This window comes from Carlito syrichta, unplaced genomic scaffold, assembly GCF_000164805.1.
Source record: "Carlito syrichta isolate Samal-C Ts95f unplaced genomic scaffold, Tarsius_syrichta-2.0.1 Scaffold288992, whole genome shotgun sequence".
NCBI lineage: Eukaryota > Metazoa > Chordata > Mammalia > Primates > Tarsiidae > Carlito > Carlito syrichta.
In genome coordinates this window covers 6,229-25,836 of record NW_007233088.1, presented here as the reverse complement: position 1 = coordinate 25,836, position 19,608 = coordinate 6,229, and the positions used below count along the sequence as shown (strand labels likewise).

The window sequence follows — 19,608 nt, the reverse complement described above, 5'->3', positions numbered from 1 at the left end:
ATGACTTGAGGATTGAACTTTTAAAGAAGAGAGAAAGAAGTAGAAGAGGAAGAGCAAAACTGTGCATCTTGACTCAAGTGAAGCAAGAGCAGAAACGTTAGAATGGATAACCCCAGCAGTGGTGTTACAAGTGTTACAGTGGAACTGTCAATTGGCTTTTAAAAAAATTTTTAAGCACAAAAGCATACTGTTTACTTACTGACTAAATGTGTCCCCTACCACATTCCTCTAAGCACTGTATATTTCAGGCATAGTCATACTTTTGGAGTATAGTCTCATATTTGGAAAAACTAAAACAAAAATTTAATCAAACATATTTTCTACTTTTTTCCTAAATATTTGGAGATGTTAGTTTTTTTTTTGGGAAAAACAACAGAAAAGGGAAAAACTGCTACTTTTTTTCTTTATAAGTATTTCAGAATATCTTGTCCTTTAAGTAGTTGTCAAACAGGCTGCTATTCAGGAATTAACTGTGAAACTTTTTCAGGGTAAAACTTATTTCTACTTCCTTCTTTCTGACACTCTGGTATGTCCTCAGGGGAAGGAATGGAGTAAGGGAGAACAGAAAAGGCTCTGCAGTTAAGAAAAATCTAAAGATGATACTGTATCACTGCTCTTTTGATAATATAACATTCTGATCAAAGGAACAAGGCAATAACAAACTAGTGTTCAATCAACTCATTCTTGGGACATTCATTATATCCCAATGTATTATCCATTTTTTCATGTTTAAGGTTTTAAAAAAAAATCTTACTGCATAGAAAATCTGTACATTTGTCACGTCTGCCACATCGAGTACAAAATATTCCTTGTTGATAAGGTCTTCTTGTCAGAGTTCCTCTACAAACAAAAATGCAGAAAACATTGTTAGAAGAGGTTTCAATTTTTACATGTTGTTATAATAACATGGTTACTAATTTGTATTTAGTTTATGAAGGTGAGTTAATTAAGAAAATATTCTTAAGGAAATACTTTAATTAGAGATGCAATCTTTCCCCTTTGTTCCTCCCCTGAAAACAGTCTCTTCTGAAATTATTTCCCATGTTCTTGAAACAAAATATTGTAATTTGAATAAAAGAATGAGTTTTAAATCCTCTTTCATTTTAGTTTCTTTCATTTTTAAAAATGGGGCTATAGAATGTTTTATAATTAATTGTTTTCTGGTTGGCACACATATATACAAAGTTTTGTAGAAATGGTATATTAATTATTGGCATCTACATAAAAATACATAAATATATAAAAAAGCGGATAAATATAAATGGGATTATATGAAGTTGATTTAATCCATAGTACAGAGCAGAAGACAGAGGTGAGAAATAATTATGTCAACTGCCCAGAGCTACATAAGAAAAAAGGCCCCACAGTAGATTTAATTTGGGAAATTGATATAAAGGATCTAGGATAAGAAAGAGAATACAGGTAGGGAAAAGATAATTTGGGTCAGAGGGAAGGTCATTAATCCTGGCAATTTAAACAGGATTGCCTACTTACTTAGTTTACAGTTGGAAGTGATAAAAATAAACATTTGTCATACAAGTTCTTAGATAGGCTACATTAGGCCATTTAGAAGAATGGCCAGACTTAAGAAATAGATATTTAAACGCCTGATAATCAAATTTTTGAGGCATATTTTATTCAATCAGACAATTCTGATGGTACCTAATAAGGTATCTGATATCTTTGAAATGCAAGCATTCAAGTCCATCCAGAGGCTTGTGATTATTTGCAGATCATATATCACATCTCCAATTTCACTGTTTGATTATCAAGCTATCTCAAGGAAGAAATACATTTTGTTTAGAACCTGGCCAGAGCAGCAACCTTCCAGAAACTCAAGAATTATTTACTGAAACAAATGCCTCCAACACAAAAGCAGAGTTTATCATATTCTAATGCGGGATAGGGGAATGCAGTGCTTACACCTATGCAAAAAGCTAAACATTATAAAGACTGACTTTGAGACCTGGAACATAGATCAATCAGCCTGTAATCATAACATCTGATAACTGTATCCTGGATAAACTCTGGGAAGGTAAAGAAATACATAAATACATACAAACAAAAATAAAAATAAGTAAACCCACACTGTGCTAGAATATATACCTTTTTTCAGAGATTTGAATTTCATAATCATTATATTAGATAGCCAGAAATGCTAGGCTAATATTCCCCTATGTCAATCTTCCTCTAGTTCTGAGTTTCTAAGAAGTTGAACCTAAATACCTCGAGTCTGAATCCACAGTAAAACACCCAACTACAATTGGAATTACAGGGCCAGATTAGAAGGAAACAACTGTTAAGTATCGATAAGCAGCAAGTCAATGGAAATTTTGCAGCTTTCCTGAAAGGCTTGAAGACAAAGATGAAATATTCTGTCTTTAGGCATTTGATTTTCTAAGAAGCAGCCCGGTAGTCCACTGAGACCAAGTCAAGACTCTGAACATAGTCCTCTAGAAGTTTCCTTGCTTCTATCCAGCCATACTTTCAGTACAATACCACCTATAGGGTATGAGTCCAGGCTCTAGGTAAGGACATGTTTTCTGGGTGACCTAATAGGCAACTGTAACTATTTCTGATCCCAAGTTCATTAGAAGACAATTATTCAAACTTTGTAATAGATATACAGTCTTCCAGAAAGAGAGCACAATTCTGGTGGTGGTATAAACTTTCTTTGCCTTCACTAGACTCATATCTGCCACCATCTTGTTCATCAAGGAGGTAATTCAACCCCATGGGTTGACAATTCAGCAATTACAATTTGTAAGTAGATTCGTCTAAGTTCCCCATCTAGAATCACATAGTCTGCATATTGTTCAAGGGAAAATAGCTAAAGCACATCAAACAGATGTCAATTTTTCCATCTCATACAGCCAAGACAATTAGACCACCTACAACTCCTTTCATTTTCACTACTTCTATATGTCTCAACACTGGCTTTTGGTTTGTCTGGAAGATTTATAGATTTCCCAGGAAAACAAAGATAATCTGTTCCAATAAGTTTGAGATAAATCAGCAAAGAAAATATCTAGTTAAAAATACCATCTTGCTTTCCTTCTGTCCTAATATATTTATCTCTGCTGAAAATTCTTGACTACTTTCTGGACCTACTTAAGGTCAAAAAAATTATAAAGTCTTCTTTTTGTCTCAAATTATCCCTGCATTTACATAGCGACCTTACTTTATATCACTTTCACTTTCTGTAAAACTTTGTTGGCTAGGTCTCCTCCCTTCACTTACACATTTTACATCTAAAGGACTGTGGATAACAATTAAACACTGATAAAGTTCCTTTGAGGCTGATATTATTTAGTGGTACTATCCTCTAATCCTCAAGAGAACAATCTACCTTTAGATCATGCCCCCTTATTGACTGAAGACTTTGGCACCTGACACACCATCTTTTTCGGTTGAAATTTTGCCTCTGTCTCAGAATTTGGGACCTAGTTGATTACAACATTCATATGGATGATTCATCCAATAACTTGGTATCTCTGTTACTGGATGTCTTCACCATCAAAACACTTCTCAATACTACATAATTGCCACTTTTGTAGCTACACTCTGGTTCTTGTTACCTTCTAAAACTGCTCACAGAATCAGACACTTCACTCACTGATTATAATCCTATCTTTCCAGGTCGCTCACTTATCTACTCCTTCCACACTTGTTCATTACTTCAAGTCTATTTTCTCTCCTATTTTCTCCTTATTCATTTTGCTGTGTCTTCTCAACCCAGCTTAGGTTCATTGCTTCACATATTCTCTAGTCAGAACCTGAAAGTCTCTTGCAATATTTTCCACCTGACAAAACCTAAATGTGGAAAAAAACAAGGAAATCTTACGGCCCTTATGCCCTATATCTACTACAGGGATTCTGCATACTGCTGGAGAAAAATCATTAAACTAGGTAGAGAATCCTTCTATGGTTCCCCAACTTCCTATCTTATTTTCCACAATAACTGTTTCAAACCTTCCCAATCCTCAAAATTCCAGCTCAGCTGTCCCCTCTTTTATTCTCAGGACATGATCTGACCTACTTCACAAGGAAAATAATCACCTTTAGAATTTGTAAAATTTTGTGTTACTAAATATAGCAGCTATACCTACTCTGACTTTCCCTCCTTTCTAAATTACTGAAGAATTAATTGCTCCTCCTTCTTTTTAGGGCTAATTCCTCTTATACCCGCTGTTTTCTTAGGGACTTATATCCTTAATTACACATATTCTGCATTACTTGTACATTCTATATAGAGAAATCCCATTGTTATGTAAATAATAAAGTAATAATATAAAAATAAAATAACTCTAAATAGAAACGACAAAACACCTTAATCTTATTATTTCCATAGCTAATTGCTCTCACTTTTCTTGCCTCTCACAACCAAATGTCTTGAGTAAATTGATTACACTGTCTCCAATTCCTCAACTTCCTCTCTGTCCCCGATGCATTCCAATCTGGCATTCGGCTCCTCTATTCCACAGAAATGGCTCTTTCAATGTTTATTAATGAACTTCACTCCAAATCTGATATTTTTAAGTTTTTACTTTGACCTCTTAGAATTTGAAAATTTGGATTATTTTATCCTTCTAATGACCTTTTTCCTTCATGCTTCCTCTTTCTGTTTTTTTACTACTATTTTATACCACTCTTCTGTTTTTTTCCTCCTATCTGGCTATTCCTTCTTGGGTCCCTCCTCCTACCTTGTCCTTCTCTAACTGTCCTTAAATGTTGGTAACACATTTCGGAGCTCCTGTTCTTCTCTCATGCTATTCTCCCTCACTAGGCACTCCCATCTACTCCCATAATGTTGATTATCATACGTAATCTGGCACTCCAAAATTCTGACACATTATTCTATGACACATCTCATTCACGAGCTTCTGACTCTTATAAACACTTGCTTACTAAACATCTCAAAGCAAATATTTCACAGACAATTCAAATTCCTTACATCAACACATGGGCCTCATCACCTTCTTTCCCCAAAGGTTTAGTGTTCCCATTGCAATTAATGGCGATTCCATTCATGCTTCAGTCATAAATCTGAGGATCTCCCTTGTCTCTTCCTCTCTTATTACTTAATTCAATGACATACAAATCCTGTTATGTATGCCTTTGTAAAATGTCTTTAATACTTCTCCAATCCACCATCAATAGTTGCCTGAATGATTTCATTTTTTACCTCAAAAATTATCTTCCACAGAAAGGACAATAATTCTCTCAATCCTGATAGCCCTTTAAAGTAAATATATAAATAAAAGTAATACATGTTTTCATAATATTTGTGAGTACACGATAGAAAGCCAAGAAGCAGAAAAGGCAATCTAAAAAAGTAAAAAAAAAAAAGTTTCCATCTTCCATTTCCCATCAGTCGCCCCAAAGATATCTGTTAAAAGCAGCCACCACCACTGCTGCTGCCTCTGCCTCTTCTTCTTTCTCCCTCTCCTCCTCCTCCTCCTCCTTCTTTTCTCTCTCTCTCTCTTTCTGTTTTAGAGACAGGGTCTTGCTTGTTGCCCAGGCTGGAGTACAGTGGCACAATCTAGGCTATTTACAGCCTCTTATCCCTGGGCTCCAGCGACCCTTCTACCTCATCCTCCCGAGTAGCTGGGACTACAGGCATGAGCCACCACACCAGCTCATTATTTTTGTTTTTTGTGGAGATGGGATCTTGTTATGCTGCCCAGGTTGGTCCTGAACTCCAGAATTCCTGCCTTTACTGCACCTGGCCTGCTAACAGCTCCTTATGATTCTTTTCAGAAAAAAATATTTACACAAAGGTTCTCAAAACATATGTGCAGACTACTGTTTTTTAGTCTTTCTCTTGAAATACTGAAATAATATTTCAGCTTGGTCCATTAATAGCTAGCCTCATGACATTTCCCAACTTTTCTTGCAACTTAGATGTGGCCCTATGATCAATATTTTCTCCAATGAAATAGAAAAAGCAGTGATGTGACCACTTCTTACTTGGTGCTTTAAGAGATGTTCATAATTCCAATGTATTTCTTTTCTCTTACTATGAGCTAGAGCTAGCTCATTTCTATGACTTGGACTTGATCATGCAGAAAAATACACTGGCCACAGAGAATGGTGAAAAACAAGATGGGAGCAAACTGGGTCTCTGAATGACGAGTAAAGCAAAGCAGCATACCAAACTGAAATTTCCTACTTCTACTTTACGGAACCATTGCATTTACTGGTAATGCTAGGTGCTATAATAGAAAGATCCAATCATATCTATTATTGTTGTACATCTTACGTCTTTACTTAACAAGTGAGGCCTTTTCACATTGGTACATAAAGAAAGATACCAACCTTTTCAATGGCTACATAATAATGCACAGTAAATTAATTGTTCAGCTCTTATTACTGGAGCCTTTGTTTTTGCTTTTTAAAATTTTTAGTTTCATGCTATTAATACATGCTACAATGTGTATTCTAGAATGCATATCATGGACAATTATCATGAGACTATTAATAAGATAAAATCCTAAGGTGGTTGTAATATTAAACAGGCATATATTTTAAATTTTGCTAGATAATACTAAGTCCAGAAAAATTGTACCAATTTATTCTCCCATTGAATGTGCAGAGTACTAATCAAGCTTTTTCTATATTCTCAAATGGATAAGTGAAAAGTGACGATTTTTTTTTACGTGATTCCTTAAATTATGAGTGAAGGTGGATATCTTTTCATATAATTAATAAGCATTTTGTTTTATTTTCAGTAAAATAAAACATTGCGCATTTTTCTCTTGGGTTGTTTCTATTTTTCTTTTTGATTGGTATGAATTTTTGTAAATTAAGGGAAAAAACTCTGCCACGTATTCTGCAAATATATTTTCCCTGCATTTTATTTCCTTTGTTTTTGTGATTTCTATGGTACTTTTTTTTTTTTTTGAGTTGGAGTCTCACTCTGTCGCCCAGATTGGTGTGCAGTGGCACGCTCCCGGCCACCGCAGCCTTGACCTGCTGGGCTCCGGCTATCCTTCTGCCACAGTCTTCCAAGTAGCCGGAACTACAGGCGCGCGCTATCATGCCCAGCTAATTTTTGATTTATTGTAGAGACGAGGTCTTGCCAAATTGCCTGGGTGGGTCTCGAACCCCTCGGGCTCAGGCAATTCGCTCAACCAGGCCTCCCAAAGTGCTGGGATTACAGGCTGAGCTACCGAGATCCGCCTATGGTACTTTTTAAGCCATAAATTAGTCTTAAATTTTTCTATACTTAGATTTATGTATATTTTCCTAGTTTATGGACTTTTATGTTCTGCTTGGCAAGAACTTATTAACATCTTCCAAATTGTAAATTCATTAGCCTTTATGGCTTCACGTTTTAATGTTTAAGTCTTTTATCCATTAGAAATTTATTTTTCTAAGATGAGGGAGGAACCCAGTTTTATTTTTAGCCCACTAATGTGCTCTCCTGATTCTATTAATAATGATACTTACCTAGTGATTTTAAATGTCACCTTTATTACATCATTACATATGAATATGGATTTATTTATTGACTCTCACTTATATACTATATCTCTATCTAGTCATATGCCCATATTTTAGTCTTTTAGCTACTGCAACTTTATGATGTATTTTACAATCTTATAGCTATAACTTTCCTTGTTATTTATCTAATTAAATACCAATGTTTATTTTTTACATTAATTTTAATGTCATTCAGTTATACAAGTTTATACAAATACTGTAATTAAACTTTAGCTTGAATTTCATTAAACGTAAGTGACTTTAAAATACTGAGTATTCCATCCACAAACATGATATCTTTCTGTTTTCTAATTTCTTCTGTTAAATTTTAAAGTTTAAACATTTTCTTTATATTGAGTCTATAATTTTTTTGTTGTTGTTGTTTTTTTTTTTTTTGAGTTGGAGTCTCACTCTGTCACCCAGACTGGAGTGCAGTGGCTGCTCCCAGCCAACGCAGCCTCGACCTGCTGGGCTCCGGCGAGCCTCAGCCTTCCAAGTAGCTGGAATTACAGGCATGCGCTACCACGCCTGGTTGATTTTTGGATTTATTGTAGAGATGAGGTCTCACTGCCCAGGCGGGTCTCGAACCCGTGGGCTCAGGCAATCCCCTCACCTCAGCCTCCCAAAGGCGCGGGATTACAGGCTGAGCCACCGAGCCCGGCTGAGTCTATAATTTTTTAAAGTATACATTTAGGTATTTTGTCTTTTAAAATATATTTGCTATTTTGTAGTATTTTCTAAGTCACAATTGCATAATATAGAAAAGCTGTCAAGCTTTGAATATTAATATTGTAACCTGCTGATCTGCTGAATTATATTGTTTCTAAGAGTTTTATAAATGAATTACCTTTGGTTTCCTCAAGTGTTGGCTAATGTATCTGCCTTCATCTTTCATTTATGCCCCTTGTTTATTTTCTGTGTCTGATTGCATTGATTTGCTTTTCTTCACTATCACTTGTATCTTAATTAACTCTGATATAATAATCTTATCTTTTTTAACTTTAATGGTAATGCTTCTAGATCTCTCCACCAAATATTATGATACCTTTTAGTTTGAGGGTTGTTTGTTCTTTAAGAATATCATTTTAATGATGAGAACAATTTTTCCCCAATTATACTAATTTATTTGCTTCTTTTCAGGAAGGAAATGGTTGGTTGAATTTTGTGGGAGCTATTTGTTGGTTCTTAATCTTCTTGATTAGTTTCCTAGGGCTGCTGTAACAAAGTGCCACAAACTGGGTGGCTTAAAAACAATATAAATGTACTATTTTACAGTTCTGGAAGCTAGAAGTCCAAATGATGGTGTCAGCAGGGTTGGATCCTTCTGAGGGCTCCAGTGCCTCTCTCTTAGCATTGGGTGATGACCAGCAATCTTTGGCATCCCTTGGCCTGCAGATGCATCACTCCAACCTCTGGCCCCATCTTCACAAGACATTCTGTGTCTCTGTGTCCTCACACTGTCATTCATCTTTTTATAAAGTCACAAATCATGGTGGATTAGGAACTCAACCTATTCTGGTACGACCTCATCATAATTAAATCCAAAATGACCCTATTTCCACATAAGGTCATATTTTGAGATCCTGGGGGTTAGGGTTGGGTTGACTGTATTACTGTGATACTGTTTACCTTATTACTCTATTCTCTGCAGTTTTGGAAACAGCTCTTGAGGCTTGATCAAATTCAGGCTCAACTATCTGTTGGTATTCTATAAACTGTCATAAATCCAGGGGCTTTCTACCCCAGTGAAATTTCTAGGAGCACAGTGGTATGTAGCATGTTGAGATATCCCTTTTAAGGTGAAGGTATGCTGTTGCATCTGGCCCCTTCTGCAACCCAAATAGAGGCAAAACACTTGGTGGGCCTTTTTGAATTTGGGGAGTAATAAATTCCTCACTTGGGTGTGCTGTTGCAGCTTGTTTACTGGGTGGCCTGAAATGCTTCTAGTTGTGAGTGGGGCACAGATCAAGAGAAGGCTCTGTAACAGGTTCAGGCTATCATGCAAGCTGCTCTGCCACTTGGGCTATAAGTTCCAGCAGATCTAACTGGTATATGTCCTTTGTGGCCTCAAACCTCATTGCTGGTACCCAAATATGTATTAGTAAAAGTTCTCCAGAGAAATATAACTAATACAATGTGTATATTACACACACACACACACACACACACACACACACACACACACACACAGAGAGAGAGAGAGAGAGAGAGAGAGAGAGAGAGAGAGAGAGAGAGAGACTGCTTTACTCAATAATCTGCTTTATTCAAAGTCTACTCATTTAAATGCCAATCACATCTGAAATATACCTTCACAGCAACATCTAGGCTGGTTTGACCAAACAACTGGGTACCACAGCCTAGCCAAGTTGATATATAAAATTAACTACCACATCAGCTTCCTTAAAAAAAATGGTGTTTTGTTTTGTTTGGCAGTTAACCTTAATCCTTTTAAGGCCTGGTTTTAGGATTAGACAGGTCTACATCAGTGTTTCCCTTATTCCTATGGTGGCCTTACTCTTAGGGCATGGCTCTTATTCCTGAAGATGAACTTTCTGCTTTCTCAGTTGAATGCCCAGGGTGTTGATCAACATCTCTCCATTTTGACTGGGCACAAACTGCAACTCTGTCTTGTCAGCACTGTGCTGCTTCTGAAATCTCTGTGCAAATCTTCAGCCTCCAAATATCTGTTCTCTCTGCTAATCCTCCCAGCATCTTCCCTTGCAATATGCAGTGTAAAAGTTGGTCAAGGATCTTCAGAGTTTTTCTACAGACTTTTGGGGCTTCTTCTTTGCAGCATCCTCCTTTTTGGGATCCTGGCCCCAAATAACAGACACCAATATCTTAGTATCATCAGACACTGATATTTCCTTTGTCCAGCAAAATATACATTCTTTCTTGGATTCTGTTTCTCTGACCACAGTTTGGGAACACTTTCAGGGAGAAAAATCAGAGGAAATATGTGGCTCCCACTGAATTCTTTTTTATTTGCAGAGATCATAGCCTTGTATTGGTTGTTTTCTAATGCCTGAAAACAATTGTTGTATATATTTTGTTCAGTCCTCATGGTTATTTTAAGCAGGAAACCAATTCTTATGCCAGTTTACATAATGTGCAGAAGAAAAATGGATAAAATATTTAGAAGAATGAAAAACTGCTAGAAGAAAATGTGAGAGCATTAAAAATAGCAATAATATTCTGAGAAGGTTTATCTAATTATGACACAAACCTCAAAACCCATGAAAAATTATTGATATATTTTTCTATAATAAAAATAATTCAATTTGACAAAAATAGATTGTATCACAAGTAAAGTCAAACATTAAAGATCAAACTGGGAAAATATTTGTAAATTATAATACCTGAAAGAGCTAATTTTTTTGATATACAAAGAACTCTTACAACTGAAAAAAAAATAAAAGGTCTAACAACTTAAGAGAAAAATAGGAAATTTATAGGAACAATCAGGTACCAGAAAATTAAAACCAAATTTTCTGCAACATACAAAAAGATACATAAACTCACCTGAAATAGGAGACTGTAGGAGGACAGGTCCCCAGATGGCCTTGGACAACCGAGTTCTCCCCCTTCCCACTTGTATTTCTCAGAATAACTTTGAAGTGTGCCAAGAATGCAGTGTCCTGAGATAAGGAGGAACTATCCAGAACCACCCAGGCTATGTCCTCATCCCACCTAGAACAGAATATTCTGCAGCACTTGAACTAAGTGATCCAAGTTGTGCTCAGTGTATAAAACGCAGGGCAGAGTACTTTAGGGGTCCCTCAAATTGCAATGTGACATGGAGCACAAATACTCATAGATGAGACTTCATCCTCCCTAAGCAGCTTTTCAGAGGCATGGTAGACTGGTTCTCACCATGAATCCTAGGCTTCTGTTTGTTTTTGCCACCTATTTGAATATAATGTTTGCCTTGTCTGACTTTTTGTGCGAGTGTTCTGTCTCACTGGACTCATCCAAGTGGCAGAGAACCTTTGCAGAGATGAAAATTAAAAATATAATGAGCTCATACTAGTAAAGAGCAAAATCTTTGAAAATACATTGTGTTATCAAGGGAGTTTGAAAACAGGCCCTCTCCTATAATGATGCAAAAAGAAATTTTGTAATAAGAAAATAGTGCAACAACAGCGAATAGATACTTAGTAATATTTATCAAAATTGAAAGTACATATGTTTTTTGACCTAGTAATTTCATGACTGTTAATTTATATTACAGATATTTATTTGTGTGAGAATTATATGTTTATTTAGATAACTGCAGAAACATTGTTTGTAATAAAAATAACAACAGCCTAAATGTTTGTCAAAAGGAGAGCATTGTTTAAATAAACTTTTGCATACCTATTTAAAAAACACTATTAATACATTAAAAAGCATCAGGAACCTGAGCACTCAAATAGAAAGGCTTCCAGAGTATATCCTAAAGTAAAAAAAAAAAAAATTGAGGAACATCACAGAAAGCTTAGTGCACTCTCATTGGAAGTACGGAAATACACACACAAAGATATGACGTACTTTTGCATATGCACAGAATATATCTTTTAGGATAAAATATTGGGAGGGTAACTGAAGAAAAGGATGAAAAGGTTCATTCCTCCTTGAAATTTCCCTCATAAATATACATCAAGTATTAAATATATTTTATCAAATGACCTAAAATTTTCAATCCATGGAGTGCAATAAGAGGCCATATCACATGAGATCCTAAGATCCAGAAAAAATTATAATTGAAGAAAAATATACAACTGTAAATATATTCAATATTAAGGAGAATTACAGATATAGGGATACTGTATGTTTATTTTATTTTATTTTTTTTTTTAGTTGAAGTCTCACTCTGTTGCCCAGACTGGAGTGCAGTGGCATGCTCCTGGCCACCGCAGCCTCGCCTTGCTGGGCTCTGGTGATCCTTCTGCCTCAGGCTTCCAAGTAGCTAATTTTTGATTTATTGTAGAGATGAGGGCTCACCAAATTGCCCAGGCGGGTCTCGAACCCACAGGCTCAGGCAATCCACTTGCCTTGGCCTCCCGAAGCGCCGGGATTACAGGCTGAGTCACTGAGCCCGGGCTGCTGTATGTCTTAATAACAAAAACAGCAACATATAACAATCCCTCACCCTCAAATACTTGGAAGATCGAATAGCTCAAAATAAAACTGAAAACAAATAAGGGAATGATAGAAGATAAATAAATCCCCTAATCTTTTATTTTGAAAGATCAATCAAGTAGTTTAAATCCTCATGAACCCTTAAGCAAGAAGGGAAGAACTTCAGTAATTTCTCTACATTTTCTCTTCATATAATTCTCTCCTCTTTCCAGACAGAGCTTGCTTTTTCAATTCTCTCCCCAGTCCTCAATATTCTAATACATCTGATTACTCTTGATTTATGGATGACTGTAGTATTATTAACCAAAGCTGTAAAAAAACAGCTTTCACTCAACTTTATATACCTCATTTACTTTTCTTCACTGTCAAGTATCTACAGTATTCTAAACTGCCATTTTTTTTCCAAACTGTAAGAAATGAGTCACTAATAGGTCATGAGTCAAATGCGGCGCTCTACAACCAATATTTTAAAATATAAATAAATGTATTTAACTATATGAATAAAATATTCCATATAATTTGTTTTTATTTTATTATGCATATTAAGGGCACATATTGCTTTGTGAATTGTTTCTTCCAGTTTTATACTATGTTTAAAAATTCTAAGATGCACATCTTTTTATTTTTTTATCATCTCTGAAATCAGAATATATTTTAACATTTAGGGTGTCTTAAAATCATAGTTGGCCAGGCAATGAATGTGATATTATCACAACACATTGTTGACTTTATCATAGTTCTTTACATTGTCATTATTTTAAATGCACTCTATGCTTGTTTGTATTTTATGTATTTAAACTGCTGATTTTAATGTCTAAAATGGTTACAATATGATATACCACTGAATATAAAAAGAGAACAACTTTATATATAACAAAAAGGGACAGACAAGAAAATAAGCCTAAATGTATTTTAAAACTCTGACAGCACAGTTCTGGTTTCACAGTTCTTACCTCACTAGCCTCTCTTCATAATCTCAGTCTCTCTTGCTAATGATTTAAAACAGCACTCATTTATTATCACACAGTTCTATAGGTCATAAGTCCAGGCACAATTAGGCTGCATTCTCTACCCAGGGCCTTTGAGGCCAAAATCAAGTTGTTGACTAAGCATTTATCTGTCAGTTCTAGAGCAGTATCTGCTTCCAAGCTCTTTCAGGCTGATAGCAGAATTTAGTTTCATGAGGTTATATGACTCTTGTCTCTGTTTTCATGCTGGTTCTCAACCATGTGTTGACTCACCTAGAGGTTGCCCATATTTTTTAAAGATACATGACTCCCACAATTTCCGAGTCAGTAAAGGAATGTCAGAATCTCATGTTTGAATCTCATGCTTCAAATCTCTGATAGCTCTATCTCTTCTGTGATCAACTAAAAAGTACTCTCTGCTTTCAACTGATTGAGTCACAGTCAGTCTGGATAATCTCAATATTTTAAGGTCAATTGTGCTGTGGGAATTATACATGACATATATATGAGGGTGGGTGATCTTGTAGTCCACCTTAGAATTCTGCCTGCCATAGTATGGAAATGGAACTTGTGAGGAAAGGCCAGTTTCTGGATATATTATAAAGGTGGAGCTAATAATACCAGCTAATTGATTTGACTTTAGGGATAAATGGTACTGAATTATCAAGTCACACTGTAACTGTCTTTAGTCTGGAAAACTGGATGAATAGTGATGTCATTAACTCAAATAAAGATTGAGAGATATATTTCATGCTTGGAAATATTAGGTAGAAAAATAAATGTAGAAAATGTAAACATATCATGAGACAGAGATAGCCATATGAAGGTCCGTGGCAATTCATTATTTCAACAGTAGAAAAACTGATCTACATGCTAAAACTTTAATCCAAAATACCATAATCTGTAGCCTGGAATACAGAAAGAGCCTCATAATTTTACTCCATCTTTAATATCCTAATTTTCTTATATTCCATTCTTTATTAACAGCCTGAGTAATCTTGTGAAAGAGTTCTTTTCAAAATATAGATGAGATCAAGTCACTCACATGCTTAAGACCTTCCAATGGCTTTGTCATTACTTAGAGTAAATTCCAAAATCTTTATCATATGGCCTATGTTAAGGGTTTCTGAGTTTAATTTGACTTACATCATTTTGAATTATTTTGTAGTATATCCTAGTTCCACTGTTTATCCTATCTAGGGAAATACAATCAGCAATCAACGCTTTTTTTTTTCTTTTTAGTTTAGTCCCAAAGCATTTTTTTTGGCAGAAATTCCTTCTCAATCTTAGTAAGTAGTCAATTCTTAAATTTAGGATGTTGACAGGAATATTTTCTCACTTATTTGGAATTATAATGATATTATTTGTAGTATTATACTGACCTGTAAGAAAGCTTGGGACTTTCCAACAGACCTCTCTGAAAATGGAAGCTATGTTGAGACAAAGTTATTTTCTACCACTGGAAGGTGTTTACATGATGAATAGATGGGAAAAAATCAAGCTGCATATGAATAGCTTGAATAAAAGATTTCTGAAGTGCTCCCCATCTCTGAGACATTTCTTATATAGATATGAGACCAGCCTCAACTAGTAATACAACCTCCAAGGGGTGATCAATTAAAAGTGTCCTTTATATTACAAAACTGACATATTTCTGAAACGATCCTTACTATATAAATTTAAACACACCTAATTTCATTTTCTTTTTACTTCTATTATAAATGAACTATTTTGGAGAATAATTTAAACCCTATGCTAATTAGACTAGATATTGTAAAATAATACCAGAGTTAAGCTTACTATTAAAGGTAACACTTGGCTATTATATAAGTAAAATCAATATACCCAAGTTATAACTTATCTCATTATAAAGTAAAAAATATTTCAATGTAAAGTCTTTATTAATACTTCATATTCAATTATTTTGTAATTCATAAAAACTTATAATAACATATTAAAAGTTAGAGAAACTTACCCTTAAAATATCATCAATTTATTTTTATAGTCTTTTATTAATTTAAAGTAACTTACCCTGGTGCATAGTTGCAAATGAAAATTGCTGCATGTCTAATACGTCCAACTCTTGAACATGGAGTAACAGCACACCCAACTTTGTAGGAGTTGTCCCAAACAAGCTAAAATAAAATTTTCCAAGAAAACACAAAATTCAGCTTTAAACATTTACTCTCTCATATTATAAACAATAATATATTACATTCACACAGAAGCATCACCAAGCAATTCAAGAAATAGAAATGTTTTTCATTTAGGGACATATAGAGAGTTATGATAGACTTAGGGCAGCACTTCCAACACCGGATTTAGAGAAACACTCTAATAGATTCTATCAATACCATATTTTTAGAAAAAACAGATTGAGAACACTTATCCAGAATAATGCCCCAGAGCCAAAGGAGTCACACCTGATAAATAAATTTTTAACTTCTAGTTGAATATGAAAGTTCTAGGTCATTCGTAGAGAGGATGATGGAAAAGAGAGGATAAAAAATTTTGAAGAAAATAGAAGTTGTGAATGAAAAAAAGGAACAGTAAGATTATAGAAGGGAAGGAAGGAGATACTAGAGAGGAATTGAATGCTATCAGCATTTTTTCTTTTGCTGAAAAAAATCGCATTACACGATAAAGCAAAATCTGAGTTTTCATTAAAAAAAAGAGAAATAAGAAATTAGCTGGCTTCTATAAAAGAAAAATAGGTCTTGAATCGGCGTGAAAAAATGGGAATACAGAAAAAGATTCCAGAAATTCTGTGTGACTTTAATATTTCTAATAATTCCAGGTGAATAAAGAAGCACTTGCTGTGTTAACCTGTGTGCAAGGAAGAGAAATCATTCCTGTTTCCTTTTATTATTTTTCTCAAGCCTTAGCGGTTTTAAACATGTGATTCTTAAAGAAATAAAGTGATACATTAAAATAGAGAATAGAACGCCTGCAAGAGTTAAAGTGAAGTTAAGCAGGTCAAATGCAGGAAACAAAAATGTCTAAGAGACTGAAATTAAGAAGTAAAAAGTAAAGAACAGTATGTTAGGGGGTAGATTTGGTTAGTTTACTGAGAGCACTGAAGTCATACTAAAGAGGCTAGCTTTGATATGAATTTAAAAAAGGAGAATTACTAGGTCTGTCTAGAAGACCAAAAAAAAAGAAAAAATCTGATACAAAATTTTGAAGTGTAATTCATTGGATGGAACAGAAAAACACGAATTCAACATGAACAAATTCTGAAGTGTTAAGTTCTACATAAAACATGACATCAAGCTCTATTGATTGAAAACATCTTTTACATAAATTTGGGAGTTCATTAAATAATTTCGTGATTCCTGAAACAAATATTTATTGAAGGCCTAAATAATGTTATGTTGTTGTGTTGAGAATATATGAAAGAAAAGACAAGGTCCCTGTGCTCAGTGTAGTATCAGACATATAAATAGATGATTATTAAACAATGTGTCATGTAAAATAACAAAGTTATGTACAGAAAATGAAAAGTGGTTCAGTATTCCTGGAGCATAAAGTGTGAGTCTGCACAAGAGGATTGTTGCACATGATGTTAGAAAATAATACCACTAACTTGCATTTTAAGTGTTTTAATTAATCAGCTACATAGTAGAATTTTTACACTGGTCAGTGGCAAAAATATCAAGTCTTTTACTTATGTTTATGGTCAATAATTTAAAAACATTTTTTATTACTGGTTTCCTACTTCATTTTCCAGTGTGCACTACTTTTAGAAAGTGCCTTTCATCATTGGGTATAGAAATTAAGTTTACTACATTTAAAAGAATGTTTTAGTTGTATGGTTCATATAATAGATGGAATTTTGAAACTCTAAAACTGATTAAAATTGTGATTTTATTAGACGTAATAATTTTACAATTTGAGTTTATTTAGAAATTTGAAACATAATAAAACTAGGCAGTAAAGCAAATCTATTGAATTAAAATATAAAAATTAGATACCTGAACATAATGAGAACAGTCTTCAGAGCAACTGTCATTTTCAAAATTATACTTTTCCTTCTCTGCATACCAACTTCTGATAGCAATACTTGCAGTAAATTCATTTTCAGGGCCGACCCACATATTTTCACCAATACCATGAAATTTAGGATGGACCATTTCTAAGTCTTCTAAATAAGGATTACGCTCAAACACACATTTTTTCCCCCACGCTCTAGCAGTCCGTGATAAAGCTACATCCCAAGTCTGAAAAATATGTAAAAAATAAAGAAAACAAAATAATAATAATAAAGTTTTCTGTGCTCTAAAATATTTTCCTTGAGTTCTCATAGTTAGATTTAAGCAAAATAATCCTCACTTTGTAGTTGTGTGTCTTGTTTTTGAAATTTCTATGGGTAAAAACTTTTTTGAAATAATCATAGGGGAAATTATTTTAAGATAAAGAATCTTTGTTTTCTAGACAAATTATTTTAAAATTAAAAAATAACTGACAATTTTTTTATTGAGAGCAAACCAATACCCAAGAAAACTTTGTTATTTTAACAGAGAAATAATCAAATTTTAGCTTTGCATTAGTGCACTTTTGATTTTAATACCATTTAATGTGTTTTTTAAAAAGCCTTATTAATAAAACCATCCAACCTTAGCCAGCTTTGACCATGCAACATAAAATCCTTTTTACACAAGCCTTCTAACTTTCTATATTCAGATTTCTCTGTTGTCCTAAACTTTCCTTTCTCATCTTAGATCAGTCATTTAAGTTCAAGACAAAATTACTCTCTCTTTCTCTAGACAAAAACACATTCTACATTCCTTGCACACTTTCCATTCAAAGTGTTCGTATACACCAGTACTCTTTGTTGCACAGGGAAAACTACAAAGTAAACAATTGTGAATTGCCTGTCAAATACAGCATTTTAGAGCAGACTAGCATATTTTATGAACATACTATCTCACAATTTTTATAGGTATATTTTGTTTCATAGCAAAAATTTTCAATGTGGCAAAAAGGACACATTTATAATCAGACCCAGATATATTTGGCCTCTCTGTATCACATTAAAATAAAAAACCAAAAGAATATAAATGTAAGTCTACATTTTTTTTTTTTTGAGTTGGAGTCTTACTCTGTCACTCTGGCTGGAGTACAGTAGCAGGCTCATGGTCACCACAGCCTCAATCTGCTGGGTTCAGGTAATCCTTCTGTCTCAGTCTTCCAAGTAGATGGAACAATAGGCATAAGCCATCACGTCTGACTAATTTTTGTGATTTATTGTAGAGAGGAGGTCTCACCAAGTTGCCCAGGCTGGTCTCAAACATTGGGGCTCAGGCAATCCTCTTGCCTCGGCCTCCCAAAGTGCTGGGACTACAGGTTGAGCCTCCATGCCTGGCCTAAATTTACATTTTAAAGTTTTAGCATTTTATCTTACATTTTAATGTTTTAGCATTTTATCTTACTTAGAAATTATCAATGAATACCTATTACTTAATTTAATACAACATAACTCTAAAATAAGAAGTTACTAAGGTAGCCCAAACTTTACCTGTATGATGACCACTTGTATACCTAATCCTGAATTGTACCCCATATCTTTAAAATAAAATTAAAAAGTTACTAAAAAGTTTCTGTAACTATTTTTAGAAAGATATAACATTAGACAAAGCTAGCTATCATCTCAAGTTTTCTTGTTAACCATTCGTACACAACATGCATGTTAGATAAGCATTAAAAAAATCACAAAAGCACATAAACTAAATCAAGTTAAATATGTTAAATGTATGTTAAATATGTTTTTATTATTGTTGCTTTATTGCTTCATTTGATAAACATGAAATAGTAGATATCAAAAATTGATTTATATTGCATCTTCACTTGTACAATGATTTTTAGGTTAAATTTATAATTGTTTACATATCTAGTAGATATAACTATTTAAGATATAACTTAAGTAGCTAGTAGATATAACAAGCTTATTTGACTAGTAATCCCAAGTAAAATAAAAACGAATGCTGATATGATATTTAATGTTGATAACTCAGAGGACAGAGCTGTTTTTATT

At 34.2% G+C, this 19,608-nt stretch overlaps 1 protein-coding gene across 1 annotated transcript; it reads right to left on the bottom strand.

Annotated features, from left to right (window-relative positions):
* Positions 1-718: 718 nt before the first annotated feature.
* On the bottom strand, positions 719-17,793 carry LOC103256172 (GLIPR1-like protein 2). Its single transcript, XM_008054067.2, has 3 exons — positions 17,549-17,793; positions 15,606-15,709; positions 719-840 (listed from the first exon to the last, which is right to left on the bottom strand). Exons 1-3 carry the CDS (start codon positions 17,705-17,707, stop codon positions 738-740), a joined length of 366 nt encoding a protein of 121 aa, XP_008052258.2. The 5' UTR covers positions 17,708-17,793; the 3' UTR covers positions 719-737.
* Positions 17,794-19,608: the final 1,815 nt, after the last annotated feature.